At 57.3% G+C, this 18,716-nt stretch overlaps 1 protein-coding gene across 4 annotated transcripts; it reads left to right on the forward strand.

Moving 5' to 3' along the window:
* Window positions 1-6,422: 6,422 nt before the first annotated feature.
* On the forward strand, window positions 6,423-14,434 carry PPP1R32 (protein phosphatase 1 regulatory subunit 32). 4 transcript variants are annotated; one of them, XM_047692049.1, is made up of 14 exons: window positions 6,423-6,522; window positions 7,056-7,195; window positions 7,649-7,766; window positions 8,051-8,204; window positions 9,178-9,306; window positions 9,899-9,962; window positions 10,428-10,540; window positions 10,891-10,950; window positions 11,089-11,175; window positions 11,496-11,609; window positions 11,691-11,785; window positions 13,440-13,604; window positions 14,077-14,158; window positions 14,326-14,434. In XM_047692049.1, exons 2-13 carry the CDS (start codon window positions 7,087-7,089, stop codon window positions 14,144-14,146), a joined length of 1,278 nt encoding a protein of 425 aa, XP_047548005.1. In that variant the 5' UTR covers window positions 6,423-6,522; window positions 7,056-7,086; the 3' UTR covers window positions 14,147-14,158; window positions 14,326-14,434. The 4 variants fall into 4 exon arrangements, with proteins under 4 accessions (XP_047548005.1, XP_047548004.1, XP_047548008.1 ...); XM_047692048.1 differs by lacking the exon at window positions 6,423-6,522 and adding an exon at window positions 6,805-6,870; XM_047692050.1 differs by lacking the exon at window positions 6,423-6,522 and adding an exon at window positions 6,806-6,829.
* The last annotated feature ends 4,282 nt before the right edge of the window (window positions 14,435-18,716 follow it).

An 18,716-nucleotide genomic window follows, 5' to 3' on the forward strand; every position in this document is an offset into this window, starting at 1 on the left:
GGGTGGCCGAGTGATCCACGCTCTGTCTTTTCAGTGTATGTTTACCACACACACGGGGAGGGTTAGCGACGAGGCCTGGAAGGATGGCCGGTGTTCGATGTCATGCCCAACCTTTTGCGCTTAATTCTGAAATAATAGTGTTTAAAGATTATAATGCTTCCAAGTTAAAACGGGCGAGTTGTGCTGCGCTAACAACCAGCCCTGATGGTGATGGCCCCGACAGCTGGCTTATGGCGTGTGCACGTCAGGCCCGTGGGGAGCTCGGCATGACGTCTGTGTTGTCTTCATGCCCGGCCTCATGCTGGCCCGGCAGCCCCCTCTAGAACACTGCATGGCACGGTGACAAAGGCTCTTCGGGCAGTCAGCCTCTGTGTGGTGACTTGGTGACCCAGGCTGCCCCCATCTTTTAGTCTTCTGTCCCAACATGGGGTCTTCACCACTCCCCCTCCCCCGACACACACAGAGCCACTTCTAACTCCTTCCGGCTGGGAGTAGTGGTTCTCGACCCCCCAGAACTGGACACACTGTGTTTATCTAACCGCAGGGGAAGCTGGGAAATGTAGACTCATCCCAAACACTTACTGAGTGCTTTCTCTGTGCTGGCCTGGGTGCTAAGCACGTACATGTGTCTCTTCTGAATCCCTCAGCCTACTGTGTGGGTTCTGCTGTGAGGCCTCACCACCGTGACCTCATCACACAGCTAAGGGGACAGACGTCAAGAAGTTAAAGGCATCCGAGAACACAGGGCGGGAGGATTTGAACCCAGATCTGTGTATCCAGAACTGCTCTGGACCCCTGCCCTGAATTCCTTGCCGATCACTGCCGAGAATATCTTCATCCCCTTGGAGCCCTGGGATTGTGTTCTTGTTTTCTGCTCTGTCTCATTTCATCTTCCCCAGGAGTCATGAATTTTTAAACCTTGTGCAAGATCAACCAGTTCACCCAGAGGAAACAGTAAAAGAAGCAGAACAGACAGAAACGGAACAGCCATCAAAGAGGCACGCCAGAGTTCTTCCAGGAAATGTCCACCTGCGGGGGAAGCGAACCAGAAGAGGTTGTGCGGGCATGGCGGGAGGTGGAGAGAGAGTGCTCAGGTCACCAAGGGAATTGTTCCCTTTTAGGAAAAGAGAGACAGAGAGAGAGTGGGCTTAGGCCATCAGACTCCGGCTATTTCAGTTTCTGGCGGTGAGGAAGGACCTCAAGAGAAAATGAGCTGGGGTACCGCTACGGCTATGGCACAGATGACAGAAGTTGGAGCCAACCATCATTTCCAGGTCTGTTTGAAGAAAGAGTTCCAAGGCCCTGAGGCCAAAACAAACAACAGGGCTCAAACTTCAGACAAGCCAAACCTTCTGTTCCGGCCCCGCCCCTCTTTTCACAGGCAGCAGGACCAGAGGAGGTTGTTAATTAAGGAAAGTCACACAGCCCCATCAGTGCCAGAGCTGGACAGCAAAGCCAAGTTCTAGAAGAGGGTCAGAGAGGAGCAGGGATGTGACCTGGTCTCCCTCAAGACAGGAGCCCTCCTGCCTCTTCCTCTCCCACCAAGGGGTCTACACCCCAAAGAGATGCGAGCAGGCACTCAAAGTGCATCCGTGTCTGTAGGAGTACGATTCACAATAACCCGAAGTGGAAACAGCCCAAGAGTCCATGCATGGCTGAATGGATAAGCAATGTGTGGTATTTCCACCCAATGGAATACCATACAGCCTTTTTTTTTTTTTTTTTTAAAGGAAATTTTGACATGGGCTACCTTGGGGATAAACCTCGAGGACATGATGCTAGGTGAACTAAACTGGACACAAAAGGACACACACTGTATGATCCCTCTTACAGGCGGTCTGAGAGCCGTCCAATTCATAGAGGCAGCAGGTAGCAGGGTGGTTGCCGGGGCCTGGTGGGGGACAAGAGAGTGAGGAGTGTTTCATGGGTGCAGTTTTAATTTGGGAAGTTGGCAGAATTATGGAGATGGACGCTGGTGATAGCCGTGCAATATCATGAACATATTTAATGCCATAGAACTGTACACTTTAAAATGGTTGAAATGGGAAATTTTCTGTTACGTGTATTTTACCACAATTTTTTGAAAAAAGATAACCAAGTCCCCTCTCGGCGCCACCCCAGCCTCCCACTCAGCTGCATCCCAGAGGCCTGCCTCCTGCCTCTTAGTTGTCTTGGCCAATTCGGATTATTTTAAACCTTTCTTCTGTGGATTTTTACAGTGAGGTGCCCAGCACCGACCAAGGAGCTCTGTGCAGGAGAGGATAAGGGAGGCACAAGTTTCAAAAAAGAAAACTGCCATCAAAGCTCAGATTTTGAAAATAGCTTGGAGAATCTTCTAGTTCAACCCACGAGGCAACATCAAAGCAGCCAACAGCTTTCCCCTTGGGGCCAGCCTGCCTGGATTCAAATAATGACCCCTCCCTTATTTGCTGCGTGACCTCGAACAGGTGAAGCAGCCTCTCTGTGTCTCAGTTTCTTCATTTGTAAAATGCAGGGGCTGATGCTATCCACCCCCCGAGAAACACACCTCACTGTGATCAGGTTTGAATGTGTTAATACATGTGAAGCACTTAGAACAGTGCCGGGTACCAAATACAGCCCAAAAGAAAGTTTGGTATTATTGTCATCCAATTCAAACGTCTGCTTGATTCTGTGATGGAGAGCTCACTCCCCACCAGGGCACCCTGTTCCCCCGTTAGAAGGTTGGGTGCGTTAGGAAGCTTTTCCCTCCTTGAACCTCTCTTCCTGACAAAGTTGGCCCTGCCCTCCAAGGTCTGTCATGAAGACACACATCAATCAAAGTCAAATGACACCTGCTCAGTGGCATGCTGCCTCATTCGCCCGAGTTGATATTCCTCTAGGGACCTAAAGCTCGCAGAGCCCAGAGCCCAGAGTGCAGATGTCTGTCCCCATTCAGGACTCGTCAAAGGATGGGGCACGCTAGCCCCGGATGGCTGTCAGGGCCCTCCCCCAGTGGTCCCAGCTATGGAGTTCTGGGCACCAGGGCCCCCAAATCCTCTAGCTGGTTCCTGAGCCTCAGTCTTCTCGGCTTCAGAGACGAGGCAGCTGCTGGTGTTTGAGGCCAGCCCCAGGGTGTCTGTAGCTGTGCTTTCTCACAGGAGGAAAACAGGGCTGAATTTTACTGCTCAGGACGGGGCAGGTCTAGAAAGGAGAAAGAGGTCACCCATGTGGCCAAGGCAGTCTGTCCCTTTGGAAAATCACTGAGCTCAACCAAATGGTGTGAGAGTCTACTGCTACAGTCCCAGCACGTCACACCAAATTTGCCAGCATGTTTTAGCAGGGTTTGGTGTGGATTCTGGAGTCAAAGTTGGCTCTACCCCTTCCTGCTCCTGAGGCCTAGGCAGTTTCCTCGTGTGTAAAGCGGGGGCAGTAACAATAGTCCCTGCTCGTAGGGCTGGACTGAAGAGTGAAAAGACAGTGCAGCTCGGCACCTGCATGGAAAACGCTTAATAAATGGGAACAGTTATGGAAAGAGGGGCTGAGGTGGGGCCTGGATTTCCTGCTTAAAATATGGAAGGATCATTTAGTCTGTTGCTTCATTTTATAGATAGGAAAACAGGCCTCGATCCAAGAGGTCCAAAAGTCACACAGCAATTTGACTACTGCCCAGACCTCCACCTGGTGAGCAGCCCCTAGTCTCCTGTTGCTTGTAGGCTCTGGCCCTTGCCCTCCCAGAGCACTCCTTGCCAGGTCGGCCCCTTGTGTTCTGGAGGTCAGGTGAGGCAGAGTGGTCCATGGCTGAGGCAATAGTGGCTCTTCCCCCTCCTCAGTTCTGTTCAGGAGCCCCCCAGCCTTATGAGAGCTCCAGCTGCTGCATCTCCTGCAGTTTCCAGTGACAGCCGCTGGGTGTCGCCCCACAGCAAAAAACAAAAACAAAAACAAACCGACAAGCCACTGAGAGCCCAGACTTAATGGGAGTTCAGTCTCAGAGCAGACACCTCCCAGAATCCATCCTGCCCCACCCCCCCGCCCCGCCCCGCCCCATCCTCTGTGGGCTTCAGGCCAGGCTGTCCCCAGCAGCTCCAGAGTTTCCCTCACAGCGTTACCAACTATTTCAAACCTTTCACCACCTCCTCTGTCCCGCCAGCTGCTAAAAGGAAAACTTGGCACAGCCTCTCCCCACTGAGTGCCTCCCCACACTGGGAGCCACTGGCCAGCCACCTGGGACCCATCACCACTCCTGGCCTGCCAGTGCTACCCACCTGTGCCCTTTCAGGGCCCTCTAGGTGGCAAGCCCTCCCTCATCTCCGCCTGGTGCAAGCCTAGCACCTGCTGGACACTGGACACGGAGTACTTAGAGGGCTTTATGTATTTGGAGGGCTTTACAACCCCGTAGGTAGGTACCATTTTCCAGAAAGGGAAACTGAGGCACAAGTAACACGCATCGAGTCTTCCTTGGTAAGTGGTAGAGCTGGGGCTTGTCCCACCGGCTTCAGAGTCTGAACTCTTGCATCCTTGGAGGAAGGTCACTCCATCCCTCTGTCCCAACCGCCCATGGAGGTCCTACCCTCTCTTGTGTTTCCGGGGTGGGGCTCTCCTGGCCTCTGTCGTTACACGGGGAGAGCAGGATTGTGTGCACTCACTTGTCACCTTGCGGCTGCTGCTTCTTCTTTCTTTTTAAATAAAGATTTTGTTAAGGGCCGCCTGGGTGGCTCAGTTGGTTAAGCATCTGCCTTCAGTTCAGCTCATGATCCCAGGAACCTGGGATCGAGCCCCACAGCCAGCTCCCTGCTCAGCGGAGTCTGCTCCTCCCTCTGCCGGCTGCTCCCCCTGCTTTTGGTCTCCCTCTCCCTCTCTCTCAATGTGTCAAATAAATAAAAATAAATAAAATCTAAAAAAAAAACCCTGAAGTTAATAAATACTTCAAAGTCATCATCTCCTTATTATATTACTGTATTTGTCCATCATTCATGGTCTCAAGGTCACTTCTGTGTACTGGATCTGTACGACGCAAACTCTGTACGGTGGCAGCCCCATAGGGGACTGAGCACGACTTTCCAACTCCCTGCTCGGTGACCTTGCCTTGGTGGTTTGAAAGCAGCCATGCGGGGAAGATTTATACTACAGAAATGTGGCAAATGCTACCCATCTGGGCTCTCCACTCCCACCCCATCCCCAGAGATCCACTTGTTAAACAGTTACAGGCTTCAAAGCCCCATGGGGCAAATGGGCTGGCTCAAAGGGAGCAGGGGCGATGGGCCTGGCTCACTGCCATTGTAATTCTTCACCAACTCTGAGGCCTGGTCAATGTCCTTGGGCTTTACCTTTCCCATCTGCAAAATGGGCTGAGCACAGCAGCCCTGAAAAACTGAGGAGCTGAAGCCAGGCCCTCAGGAAATCTGCCAACGGCCCCATGAGGCGGGTCCAGTCACGGCCCTCGGTGAAGATAAGGAATTGGGGGCGGTAAGAGGTTTGAGGTTTGAGTCACACTCCTAGCTGCTGGGGCTTGTTGGCCCTATAATCCTAGTACCCCTGCCACAGGGTGGTTTGGGGATTGTCCGAGGTAATAATGTGTGTGGAAGGGACGCCTGGGAGACTCAGTCAATCGTCTGCCTTCAGCTCAGGTCATGATCCCAGGGTCCTGGCAGGGAGCCCACTTCTCCCACTGTCTGCTGCTCTCCCTGCTTATGCTCTCTTTCTTGCTCTATCTCTGATGAATAAATAAAATCTTTTTTTTTAAAGATTTTATTTATTTGACAGCGAGAGGGACAACGAAAGAGGGAACACAAGCAGGCTTCCAGCCAACCAGGGAGCCCGACGTGGGACTCGATCCCAGGATGCTGGGATCATGACCCGAGCCAAAGGCAGACGCCCAACAACTGAGCCACCCAGGCGCCCCTAAATAAATAAAATCTTTTTAAAAAGTGTGTGTGGAAGAGCTTGGCACTGATCTGGCTCTAGCAGGACACAGGAAATAGGATAATTCCCCAAGAGGCTTACAAGTGGGATCCGGGCCCACCCACGTTTGAGTCTCAACTCTTCTCTTTCCTGATGTTTTCGAGATCTCTGGCTCGTCAAGACACTACTTGTCTGAGCCTCATTTTTCCCAGGTGAACAGAGGGATAATAATAGCCACCTGGAGGAGCCACTCAGAGGACTGGCCACGAAGGATATAAAGTGTCTGCTGAGAAGTGGATACTTAATAAGTGAGAGAGTGATCGTTCGAGATTATCTTTTATTTCTTGTCACTCAGAAGACGGCAGCTCTGCCCAGCCCTGTCAGGGGAAGCTAGAGACTGGGGCGAAGGGGGTGGAGGGGGGGGTGCCCAGGAGACAGGGCCTAGGCCCCCGTAGCTGCCTTCTTCTGGGCCAGCTCCGCCTCTCGTGGGCCCTGGCCCTAGAAGGGCTTCTGAGGCGTGGGGACGCTGTTGCTAGGCACCGGTTGCTAGGCGACGCACTGTTTCTCTTGGCCTGGCCACCTCCCAGAGGGCCTGGGCTTCTCTGGGGCAGCTCCTGCCTCCTGCAGCCTCTCCTCAGACCTCAGAGCCACAGCAGAGGGCAGGTGAGGGTGGGGCCAGCTGCGGCTGGGACCCAGGAGGGCCGAGCCAACATCCCTCTGCAAGGCCCCGGGGCGAGCTGAGGGAGGGACAAGGAGCCCAGGGCTGGCAGTGAGCTCCGGGGCCGGGCTGGGAGGGTGTCTGTCCATTCAGTCCCCAGAGGAGGCCATGAGGGGATTAAGGTCAAGTGCGGGGAGTCAGACACCCCAGGCCTGAATCCTGGCTCCCCACGCCCACCCCACCCCCCATTATGAGCTCATCTGTCATCACTTGGAGTCTTTGTTTCCTGCTGTGAACTGGGGAGAGAACAAGGTGTGGGGAAGGTGGAATGAGTCTATGATTAGGTGCCGAAGGTGACTAGTCCTTCCTTCAGTATGGGGTGTGGGTGTCGACGGAGAGAGGGACGGGCCGGAGGGGGGACGGCACTGGCTGGGTGGGGCTTGAGCGTCACCCCTGGGGCCTCTGCAGCCCGGGCCTGAGGCAGATTCTGGGCCCTGGGGCTACTGAGCTGATGGGGCTCCTTGTGCTTCCTCCTCAGGCGCCCCGCTGGGGCCCTGCCCCCCAGCACCATGATGGGGAAACTCCCCTTGGGCGTTGTCTCTCCGTATGTGAAGATGAGTTCAGGGGGCTGCACGGACCCCCTGAAATTCTACGCCACCAGCTACTGCACAGCCTATGGTGAGCGCCCCTTTGTGCTGGGGCCACCCCAGGACTTGGGGCCAATAGCGGGAGGCCCCCCCACTGTGAGATGAGCAGCGCCTCTGGCCCATCACATGCTCCGATGGACCCCAGCAAGCTGAGCCGATCCATCGCCTGAGCCCCCCAGGGACCATGTCCAGGCTGGCTTGGCCCCGCTGCCCCTCTCCCGTGGCTGTCCTGTGATTCTGCCACGCTGACCATGTCCCTACCCCATCCTTTCCATTCCCTGCTGCCACAGTCTCAAAGGGCCAGGCTTTCACGGCTCTTGCTCCAGTCCCTGGTTCTACGCCTTCTCCATCCCGAGGACCCCTGGATCCTGAGGGGGGTGAGAATTGGGGGGTGTTTCTGGCCCTGCCTGGGAAACCCTGCTCACTGCTCGTCCACTCCCCTGTCCCGTGGGCCGGTCCGGTCTCCTGGCTTCCTCTCTGGCAGGTCGGGAGGATTTCAGGCCCCGCATGGGCAGCCATGAAGGCACAGGCTACAGATCAAATTACCGGCCCGTGGTCTCGTACCACGCCAACCTCGATGCCCTGGACAACCCAGCCATGGGGTACGGTCTGTGCAAGCCTTTCTCCCTGTCTGCGCCCCTGGGCCTTAGGACTCAGGGGCACTGGAGCTCATTGGACCAGCTGTGGGCTCCACACACGGAGACCTAGAACCTTGTCTGACCTGGGTCTGGGGTCCTGGAGCCCTCAGGGCATGGCACCTAGCTGGGGCCCCAAGGCAGGCGGACTCCTGAGGCACCTGGGGGAGGTTTGGGGGAAGTGGGCGGCTTCTAGAGATAAGCAGCTTCCAGGTGGCCCTGGTCATACACGGCTCCCACCCCACCCTCAGAGAACAAGTCCGCCACAATTTCCAGTCAGTGACCAATCAGAACTACCGCCCCCTGGAGGTGCCGGATGGCAAATATCCACTGCCTTGGAACATGCATCAGACCAGCTCTGGCTACTCTCGCGAGAAGCCCAGTGCAGCGACCCCCACTAAGGAGGTCAGTGGGACCCCGAGGCTGGGCTGGAGGAAGGGTCGGGGGGCTGCAGACAGCGTGAGGATCTCTCCAGCAGGGTGGGACTGTGCTGCCAAGATTTGGTCCAGGCTGAGATGCCTGGGCACAGAGGAGCCATACGCGGGCTGGGAGTCTGCCCACCTGTGTCGCCTTAGTCCCATCCCCACCTGCACCATCACCTCCCCTCCACCTCCATTCCCGTCCCCGTCACTGCCATCACCTCTGCCTCCCTCATCTCCAATCCCAACCCCAACGCCATCCCCATCCCATGGTCTCCACCATCCCACTGACATCTCCAGCACCACATGACCGTCCTCACCACCAATGTCACATATGCTTGTCCGTGTCGTCCCCATCCTCTTCATTCTAACATCATTACGATGATGGTCCTTATCACCAGCAGTAGAATGAATACTAAGTCATTCATTCATTCATTCATTCAACTGATATGTTCTGAGCATCTCTTTTATGATGCTCAGGAAGGTGCTAAGTGCTGGGGGGAAAATGCAACAGGGAAGAGGCAGGGTGGGGAAGCAGTGGTGAAGGGGTTGCAACTGCAAACCAGGGAGAAGAGCTTGCTGTGGAGACATGAGTCAAAGACTCAAGGGAAGTTAGTGCCCTCTGAATGCAGCGATGTGTGAGTTCCAGGTAGTGCAGACGGCAAGTGCAAAGGCCCTGTGGTGCGAGTATCTGCTGTGACAAAGACCAGCAAGGAGGCAGGTGGCTGGAGGCCAGTGAGGGGCCGGGGTCCTTGTGGGTCTCTGTCAGGCCATGGGGTTCTACTCCCAGTGCAATGGGATGATGGTGAGGTTCTGAGCAGGGGGGGACATGATTGGACTTCATTGTCAAGGGACCCCTCAGGCTATGGATACCCTGTAGGGGTTAAGGGCAGAAGCAGAGTCAAGACGTAACTGCCCTCCCTTGGCCTGGAACATGACCAGCCACTTCCTCTTCCCAGGTCAGGAAGGTCCATTTTGACACCCAGGACTATGGGCCACAGTCCATCACAGGGCTGGAGCCCAGGGACGGGCCCCTGCTCCACCAGCTGCAGGGCAAGGGCTCGATTGAGTGGGAGAACGCCCGGCATGTGAGTGGGCAGCCCCCAGTCAGGGCTGTGAGCGGGACAGGGGGACCAGACCCACCTCCTTCCCCTTCTGGAGACAGTCACTGCTGTGACTCACACAAAAAGCCAACTACCTGGGGTCTCAGGGTACCTAGAAAAACTGGGGATAGCCAAGGATATTTGGTATTTCCAAGACAGTATCAATGTCGTCCTACGCTTCCTTACTCGTGTCTTGGGACTTAGGACTTAACCCCATCCAGACTCCCCGAGCTCAGGGCCGTGAAGTGTGATGGGAGCACCCACTTTACTCCCTTAGCCTCTCTCCTCGTGTTGGGCCTCCTCCTTGTCTGGATCCCTGAAGCCCATTTTTATTCCTGGGAGTCCTGTGTGGGATGGGATGGGACGGGCTTCACGGTCACGGGGAACTTATGGTGGGCTGTATGGCGCTCTGCTACCCTGTAGGGTAGGGATTTGCACTGGGCCTGCTGTACCCGCCCTCCCTTCGCAGACTGTACTGCACGGGTCTAATTGGAGCACTGAAGGGCCACCAGCCACCAGCCGCCTCCAGGCCCTGGTCCACCTTGCGGGCCCCAATGCTCTCCCCTCTGTGTTCCAGGGCCCGCGCTTCATGACCTCTGAGTACAATTCCAAGTATCTCAAGGAGCCTTCAAACCAGCCAGGTAGGCACCTGTCTGCACTCCTGCCTCTCTCCCAGGACACTTCCCCCCACCCAGCTACAAGGAGAGACACTGGGCGACCCAGATGGAGCTGGTCGGGGACATAGACATCACCAGCAAAAGAAAGAAGGCTGCAGAGGCAGCCTGGGGGACCTGGGCCTTAGCACCGAACCCCGGAAGGGCAACTCACTGGCTCAGGAGGACTGTTGATCCTGACCCCAGCTGTCTCCAGGCCTGTCGGTGCCTGTCCTTCCTGCGCCTCTCTTCTCCTCTCCCATCTTGTTCTCTGTCCTCTCTGTCCGGGACTCTGGAGGCTTCCTGGTGCCCATGATCCTAGAGCTCCAGCATCCAGACCCTTGGAGCCAGCTCCCTCCCCACTGGCTGGGACTTGGAGCCTCTGGAGGCCTTGTGGGTGGGGCCAGGCAGCCCGGGTTGGGGGGCAGTATTGGGGGGCCGTGTCTTTTGCAGATCTCTTGCAGAAGAAAACAATTGGTGCCAAGGAAGAGACTGGCTTCACCGAAGAGGCCGCCAAGAACCCCATTGTCTTCCAGTCACCCTCCCAGACCCTCCCGGGGGACCCCGTAAGTCAGGCCCGTGCCTGCTAGAATTTCAGGGCTACCTCTAGCTTCTTAAGAAAATGTGAGCTACATGAGATGAACACATGGGTAAAAACGACCACTTTGGTCCAGCTCTCCTAGTTTATGGATGAGAAAACTGAGGTTCAAAGAAGAGAAGGGGCAGAGCCAATGTTACTTGGAGTCCGGATAAGAGCCCTGGCCTGCTAGTTCTCACTCAGCATTGTTACTCCCCAAACTCTTCCCTTTCCTCGGTTACCCCAATCATATGCATGTGTTGTGAGCTCTCCTTGGCGCTCGGGACCCGGGGCAGGTGCCTCGGCCTGGCTAATGCGCCCCTGCGGGCCTCTTTCCAGGTCCTCCTCCCTGGCCGGAGCGTCACCAGGTCCGACTTCCTCCCCATGACCCACCCTCACGTAAGCTGAGCCAGTGAGGGTGGGGGGCTGTCTGAGCCCACAGCCCGGGGTTGTTCTGTGGGGCAGTTAGGACAGCACCCAGACGACTGCGGGAGGAGCAGCCCAGCGCTGGTGCCAGCGGCCCCTCTTCTGCCTTAGGGGGACGAGTTCCTGCCTGTGCTGGCCAGAGGATCCGAGCGGGAAACTGGCTACAACCGGGTGACCGAGAGGACACTGAACCCTAGAGTGAGTGGCCCTCGGTGGGGTGGGGGCTCTCCCAGAGCAGGAGCATTGCCACAAGAGGGGACAGAGGGCTCAGAGGCATTTGGGCACTAAGGATGGGAAGAATCAGGATATTTGGACCCTCCAGGGGAGGGGTGAAGGCCTGGGAGCTGGAAAGTGAGGGTGTCTTTGAACCAGGGCATTCGGTGTGCCTGGAGGGGGAAGGACGAGGTCCTGGGACTGGGTGCAAATTGGGGGTCTGTGTGCCTCTGCCTGCATGCCCTCTGTGCTTGCCGCCTCCCTCTGACCACGCTCTACCTTTCTCGTGGCTCCATCCCCTGCAGGTGCCCCCTCCTGGCCCAGAACCTAGCAGCATGAGCCACCGGCAGTTCCAGCCCCCTCAGCGGGTGCAGCAGACGAATGTTGCTTTGCTGGGCCGGGAGACCGTGGGGAACAAGGTGAGGCCAGGGTGCCCAGCCCCATCCCCAAATCTCCACCCCCTCCTGACCTGACAAGTCCCCTCCGTACCTCTGGTGCAGGAGCCCACGGGGTTCAGCCTGAACAACCCCGGCTACTTCCGGAACCCCTATGACCCTGACCTGGATAATCGGTACCTGACCACTTACAACCAAGGGTGAGCACCCCCCACCCCCGTCCAAATCCAAGGCTGTGAAGCCAACATGCACTTCACAGACAGACACTGGGACACGTGATGAGCTCACAGCCTGCAAAGTAGAGCAACGCTGAATTAATGAGGGTTCCCCCAGAAACAGCCCCTGAGCCAAGGATTTGAGCACAAACCCCTTACTGGGGACAGTGGGGAAGCTGGGAAGTCGTGTGGGGAAAGGAAGGCAGCCCAAAGCCAGTGTGTTATTAACCAGATATCCAGTGGGGAGACTCTAGAAAACAATGCAAACACACAACTTGGAATGATGAGGGCCAAGGGAGGGGAGAGAGAGCTGGGGTACTGATACCCCCACATCCATCAATCAGTAATTAAGGGCTGTCCCTAGGGACCATACTAAAGATCCCAGGCACCTCCTTGCTAGAGGCAAAGCTAGCCCCAGCAGCCCAAGGGCAGCCTTCCTCTGTACTTCTCTCTGATGCCATGCAGGCCACTGCTGCCCGGGCTGGGGGGCAGGGGAAGAACATGGGGGCTGAAGAGGGTCTGTGTAGAGCAACAGGGCATCTGCTAAGATACTATGTCCAGCGGGTGGGCTCTGGGCTGAAAGTAAGCTCTTTGCTAAGCATCAGGGAAGGCTTCCAGGAAGAAGTGGGCAGAGAGCCATGGGGAGGACTCCCAGGGCCAGGACTGGATGGGAAGGGCATTACAGGAGTAGGATAAAGGAGGTGTAATTTTCTGGACAAAAGCCTCCTCGCACAACATCTGTCATCTGTGTGAGCGTGTGTCACCTGTGTCCACACTGACCCCCAACTCCTTATTCTCCCAAGTTGCCTCCCATCCCTGGGGCTGGCCCCCCTCTTTGGGATGGGGACCTTGAAGTTCAGATAGGAGAAGTGGCGCCCAAGCCATAACATATATCATAAATCTGTGACACAGGTGGCTTCTTCACTTCCCATGAAGGGGGAGGGAGAGGGGAGGGACAGAGACTCCTTCTGGGTATCAGGGACTAACAGTGCCCCTGCACCTCTCTGGGCAAACGTGCTCCTCCTGGAGCTCCAGTAGACCCTCAGCTGCAGCCCTGTCTATGCGGTCCTTCTCCTACCCACCCCTCGGCTTTCCCGAGCTCCTGCCAGGTGTCAGGCACGTGGCTCCTTCCCCAGGGGTTGTAATCACTGATTTTCTCATTTATCTCTCTGCATCCTCACTTCATAAGTTCAAGGGCGGGGACCACATCTGAAGCGTGGCCATTTCAGAACCTGGCCCAGTGCTTAGCGAGCATCAGCAAAACGGATGAAAAGTGGAATGCCTAGAGAGAAATGAATAAGCCGGTTTCCACTGCCCACCCCTGGGAAGTTCATGGGGCAGAGAGGGAGCAGGCAGGCACACAGTCCTTTATGCTCCCAAGTGCTGTCATAGCATCAGGGGGCCATGCAAAGGAGGGTCGTCCAGTTCAGGGACAGAGCCAGAGCAGCGTTCCCAGGCAGACAGGGGCTCAGGGAGTGCCTGGCAGAGGGCTCTGCATGAACAAAAGGAAGGAGGCTGGAGGGATCTGAGGCCATTTGTGCTCTGCTGGAGCCAAGATTCCCATCCAAGAAGGGCAGGGAAGCTACAGAGGTGGGCAGAGGCCCCCTTATCACCAGCAACACCCCCCCCCATGCTGCAGGTACTTCGAGAATATCCCCAAAGGTCTGGACCGAGAGGGCTGGACTCGAGGGGGTATCCAGCCGCAGAAGCCCGGGGGCTATGCCCTCAACCAGCCGGTCACCCGCATGGAGGCCACCCCCAACCCCACCGAAAGCCTACGTCACCTGCACCCCCATGTGGGAAGGTAGCCATCCCTCCCTCTGTCTGTTGAAGCATCCGGGCCTTTCCCCAGCTTCCTCCCTCCATCTGTCTGTCTGTCGGTCTGTCTGAGAGACCCATTTCCTCTCTCTGGCTTGTTCACTGCTTTTCCTGGTCCTCCCCCACTATCCCCAGTGACCCCTCCCCCTGCATGGCCGCCGCCCACCCACCGCCTCATTCCCATCCCAGAGGCCCCCTCCACGCCAGCTCCCAGCCAAGCTGCAGGGAGGGGGCAGGGACAGAGCTGAATGGACTGTGGTTCCACCTCACTCTGACTCTGTTCAGCTCAATTCAATTCCTCAAAAATTACATTTCGAAGACAATGGCCCAGAGTTGGCAGGCAAACATCTGTGGCTTGGCTGACCTAGCTGAGCACTGCTGTAGGGGAGGGGCAGGCAGAAGAGGAGGTCCCAATGCGCCCCACATCCCCCTCACCTGCACCCCTCCCCGCCCTGCAGAACCCTGACCTCCACGGACCCCTTCTATCGAGTCCTGCCTCACAGCGGTCGCTTCATGACTCCCAGCTGAGCCCGAGTCTGGGTAAGGGGTGCCCCATGTAGGCCAGCCCCACATCCCCAGCCCTGTGTCAAGCAAGCCCTGCTGGGGACCCAGCCTCAGAGTGAGGGGTGGGAAATGGGGGTGGGGGTTGGCCAGAACCTCCACCCCCACCCCAGGAGCCCCTCGGGCCTCATCTCCATTCCCCACAGGTTTGCCAACGCAGCAGGGCAGGACAGGAGCTGGTTATAGACCCTACCCCCCACCCTGTCCCTGCCGGGACTCCCCTGGCTACTTCCCTAATGAAATAAAGAACAGTGAAGTGGCTGTGTGTCCAGTCACTGGTAGGAAAGCTGGGAAAAAGACGGGGGAGGGCGGGGCAAGCATGCAGGGGTAGGAGATCAGAGCAGGACCTCCAGGGCCCTTCTGGGTCCTGCATAGGTCCCTCAAAGGAGAGGGGAGGGCAGAGGAGCAGGCAGTCACAGAGATCTCTCCCTAGAGACAGATGGACAAGGGTCTGTGTTGGATGAACCCCTGGACATTGACCTAGGGAGGGGCAGGGGCTGGTAGAAAACACTGGTGCCTCAGGGCAGCTTTTCTAATTGTAATTGTGAGAATTAGAACAAGGTGTCCCCACCCCCAAGCACGGTCCCTAAAGAGCAAACTTCCTGTGGGAAGAAAGCATCACCAGGGCCCTCAGTCTGCAAGGCAGAACCCGGGCTGCCTCTGTCTCCCCCACCTCCACCAGCTGCATTTGCACAGTGCATAACTGTACAACTGTATGCTGTGTTTCTGCCACCACCAGCTCCTCATTTCATAAGGGGGACCTGGACCCAGAGAGAGTGCATGAGTTGCTGGAGGTCATATGGACAGAGAGGCAGCAGCAGCCCAGGTCCGAATGTCTCCAGAGCCTCCCAGGCCAGCCTGCAGGCAGAGGGGCAGACTCTGTGGTCTAGCAGCTGCCCCCCACCCTTGGTGGGTATCTGTGGAGCAGTGCTGCTGGCCCTGGGCGGGGCCCGGTGTACCAGCCGCCTGGAACGGCAGGCCCGGGGGCTGTCCTCACTTGGCCTGGCTGGGGCTCCATGTGGGATGTGGGCGGCTCCAGCTGGCTCCAGCCCTGGAAGGGGGGAGTAGGGGACACAGAGTCTCTCAGCTCCAAACCCAGCCAGACTCCGGACCCAGGGCCAGCCCCACAGTCTGTGGGTGGGTCCTGCTGGTCCATGGTCTCCAGCATTAGGGGCGAGTTACCAGATCAGCATGATGAGCTTGGGGGGTGAGGGAAGGGGATCCACCGGCCCCTCCCTCCCACAGTCACACGCACACAAATACACGGACCCCTGGAGACATGCACATACTAACACATACACAAAAACGCCAACAGACCAGGACATACCAACCAACACAAGCACAGCAGAGACAGAAACGCACACAAATGCACAGATCTTCACAGAAACACCTAAAGGCTTGTCTGTGCGGACACACAGACACAGAGGCAGACTTAGAGACATTCCACATGCTTAGACGGACTCACAGACACACCCAAACAGACGTACAGAGACAAGATGGACACACACACACACACACACCCAACCACACCTCACGCCTGCATGTCTTTCTTTCCCACCAGTGTCCTTTCACAGCTCAAGTTTCCGGCTCAGCCCCGCTCTGTCTGACGCAGTAGGGGATGTGGTGTCAGGGACACTGGAGCCTCATCACACCCTTTCTCGGTCCCCTCCCCCTCCCATTGTCCTGCACCCCGTTTCCAGGCCAAGTGAGCTGGGGCTACCCCACAATGTTTCCTGCACTAGAGCTCTGGACCCCACCCGAGGGAAGGGGGCTGCACAGCAACCTCCTCTTTCCTTTAGTCCCTGCCTTCATCCCTTCGGCCTCTCTCCGCAGCCCATCCCAACCTCTCCATTTGGATCCTGGGCCCCAGCCCTAAGGACTGTGTGAGGAGCAGGAAGGGGGTCCAGGAAGGGCCAACACCTAACTTAGGTAGTTCTGGAACTCCTGCCTGGAACAGAGCATGGATTTCCCCAACTTCTAGATGAGGGGACAGACACAGAGAGGCAGAGTCCCTCGACCCAGGTCACACAGCAGTCAGGACTGTGGGTGGGCACCTGTTGGCAAGGGCTGGAGTGGGAGCCCAGAGCGGTGGCTGCCCAGTGGGGCTGTGAGTGGACCCCGAGTCACACCAGCCTTCCCGACCTCTGCCTACCACACTGCGTCACTCAGGGCAGGCCCAGAGTGGGGAAGGCAGGTGTGAGCTGGACCTTGACATGGGCAGCATGGCCAGTGGTGGGGGCTGAAGGAGGTGAGGCTTCGGGCAAGGACACAAGGCGGGGCCAGCTGAAGGCCTGGCAGGGGGTCGGGGGACAGACAAGGGAGGCTGTGAGGTGGGCAACCCCCGGGGGAAGGCGGGTGGCCTAGGTTTCAGGGCTCTTGATGACCATGCTAAGGAGACCTCCTCTGTCCTCCTCCTCAATTATGGGACCCTGTGTCCCCAGGGCAGGAAGGATGGAAACTTCCCACCCTGCGGCTACTGAGGTTACTGAACCCCTACCCCCCGTCAAAGTGAAGGCCTTTGCCCTTGTCGCTCCCCTTTTCTGCTGTCGGGTGAGTGTGGGCCCGGGTACTGCGGCTTCATTTGAGGGGGCCCCTGTCCCCTTGCCCGTCGGAGACCCTGCCACGGGCTGTGGAGGCCACCTGATCATTCTGGGCAGTAGCGAGTAGCAGGACCCAGGCTGTGGCTACACAAGATGGCGGGTGTGAAGGACTTGAGCTGGGCCACTAGTGGCCGCCTTGATGCTGGAGCAGAGGGGACCGAGGCCCAGCTGGGAGTGGGGACTTGAGACAGGCACAGGATCTGGCCTTTGTCTGCTCCTGCTTGGCCCTGGACAGGCCTCCTCAGGACCCTCCCAGGAGCAGCCGCCTCTTGGGTCAGGTAAGCCACTGCCCAGCCTCGTCTGGAGGCCTGGGTGGCCCCTGTCACGTGTCTGAGGCCAGCTTCTGGCAGGCTCTCCTGGAGGCAGCCTGCCTCTCCCCTCACCTGGAAGAAGCCAGGCTTTGGGCGTGGAAGCGAGTCACTCTCAGTGGGTGCCAACTGTAGCTGCTCCTGGAAGCTTCCTTCCCCTCCCCCACAGATGCTTTAGAAAGTGATGAGGTGTACAGGGACGGGGACTAGCGTCATTAAGCCCCCACAGCCTGCTGGGTGACGGGAACGTTCCGTGGGCCTTCATCTTTTCAGCGAGAACACTGAGGGGCCTCCCTCTGGGGGACGTTTGGGGACGCAGGTGGGTGCTGCGCTGACAGCCGCGGTGTGGGGGTGTGGAGCCCCGAGGGCTGATGGGACAGCAGGTTGAGAGAAATGCTGGATACCACGCTCTGGGGCCCCACCTTGGACGCACGTGGACGCATGTCAGGCTGCGGCCCGTTACGGCACTGTGGCAACTGATGATGACCGGTACCATCTGGCCCAGGTCACGTGGCGACACGCAAAGCCACCAGCTCACGGGCTTGACAGCTGGCCAGCTGGGAAAAGGCATCTATCTGTGGACCTGAAGCTCCCCGGGGCGGGGGGGTGGGTGGGGGGGACTGGCGGGGGGTGGTGGCAGGCAGCCTGCCTGGGGAGGACAGTGGGTTCGCTCCACCCAGACAGATGGAGGGCCTGAAAATGAGAATCCGATCCCGATCCCTGCCTTCCTCTCTGACCATCTGGAGGGCCATTCTCAAGGAAATTTTCCGGTACAGCCAAATATGCAAGGGTAGAGGAGGAGACAGATCTAGAAAACTCACCCTCCCCCACCAAGAGGAGGGTTCCGGTTCAAGGTCAGAGGAGAGAGCCTGCCAGGTCTCCCAGGCATTCAGATACTCTGTGCTTCTCACGAGCCGCTGACGCCGCCACAGACAGGGCTCTGCCAAGGACGTTCTTGGCATCGTAAAGCTTCACTCCTGGAAAAACCTTTGCGATAACCGGTTAATCCGGGCCAGCGAGGAAGCAGCTCGGGTGTCTGCTCGGAACACAAGGCCTCTCCCGTGGCATCACTAGAATGAGGCTCTCAAGGAGGCAGAAGTGGGGGCCTAGAAGCTTCCTAGGAGAGCCAGGTCCTGGCACATGCAGCTGGTCAGCATGGGGCTTTGTTTTCTTTTGCTGGAGAAGGGATATGTGAGTGTGTGTGAGTGTGACGTAGGTCTTCCGAGGTCCCCAGGTAAAGCGACAGACAGGTCAGAAGAGCATCGGTCTGGACCACCCATCCTAAGAGGGAGACTGGGTGAGACACCAAAGGAGTGGTGTTCAGGAAAGACTTTATGGGACTCTGGACCCCAGCATCCTTACTATGGCCCCAGGGACAAGGTGTGGTTCCTACAGTAAGAGACTTGCTGCATGTTCTCCTGGAGGGCTCTGGCCCCGGCTTTGAAGAACACGGGGCAAGCTAATTCTGAGCATACACAAGGCACCCGGTAGCGTGGGCCCTCGTGGGTACCACAGCGAAGACCCTGGAGCACCGGACAGTGGACCCTCCACGGTGATCATGGGGCTCCCTTAGTGCTCACAGGCTTAAGTCCGAGCTTGTGGGGGCTGCTCAGAGCGCTTTGCGAGCAA

Source organism: Lutra lutra, chromosome 10 (genome assembly GCF_902655055.1).
Source record: "Lutra lutra chromosome 10, mLutLut1.2, whole genome shotgun sequence".
NCBI classification, from domain to species: domain Eukaryota; kingdom Metazoa; phylum Chordata; class Mammalia; order Carnivora; family Mustelidae; genus Lutra; species Lutra lutra.

What these genes read in the sequence shown, in the direction of transcription:
- PPP1R32 (XM_047692048.1), top strand. An exon ending in CAGCGACCCCCACTAAGGAG is followed by an intron (nt 8,205 to 9,177) that starts GTCAGTGGGACC and finishes TCCTCTTCCCAG; the next exon opens with GTCAGGAAGGTCCATTTTGA. An exon ending in GGGAGACCGTGGGGAACAAG is followed by an intron (nt 11,610 to 11,690) that starts GTGAGGCCAGGG and finishes CCTCTGGTGCAG; the next exon opens with GAGCCCACGGGGTTCAGCCT.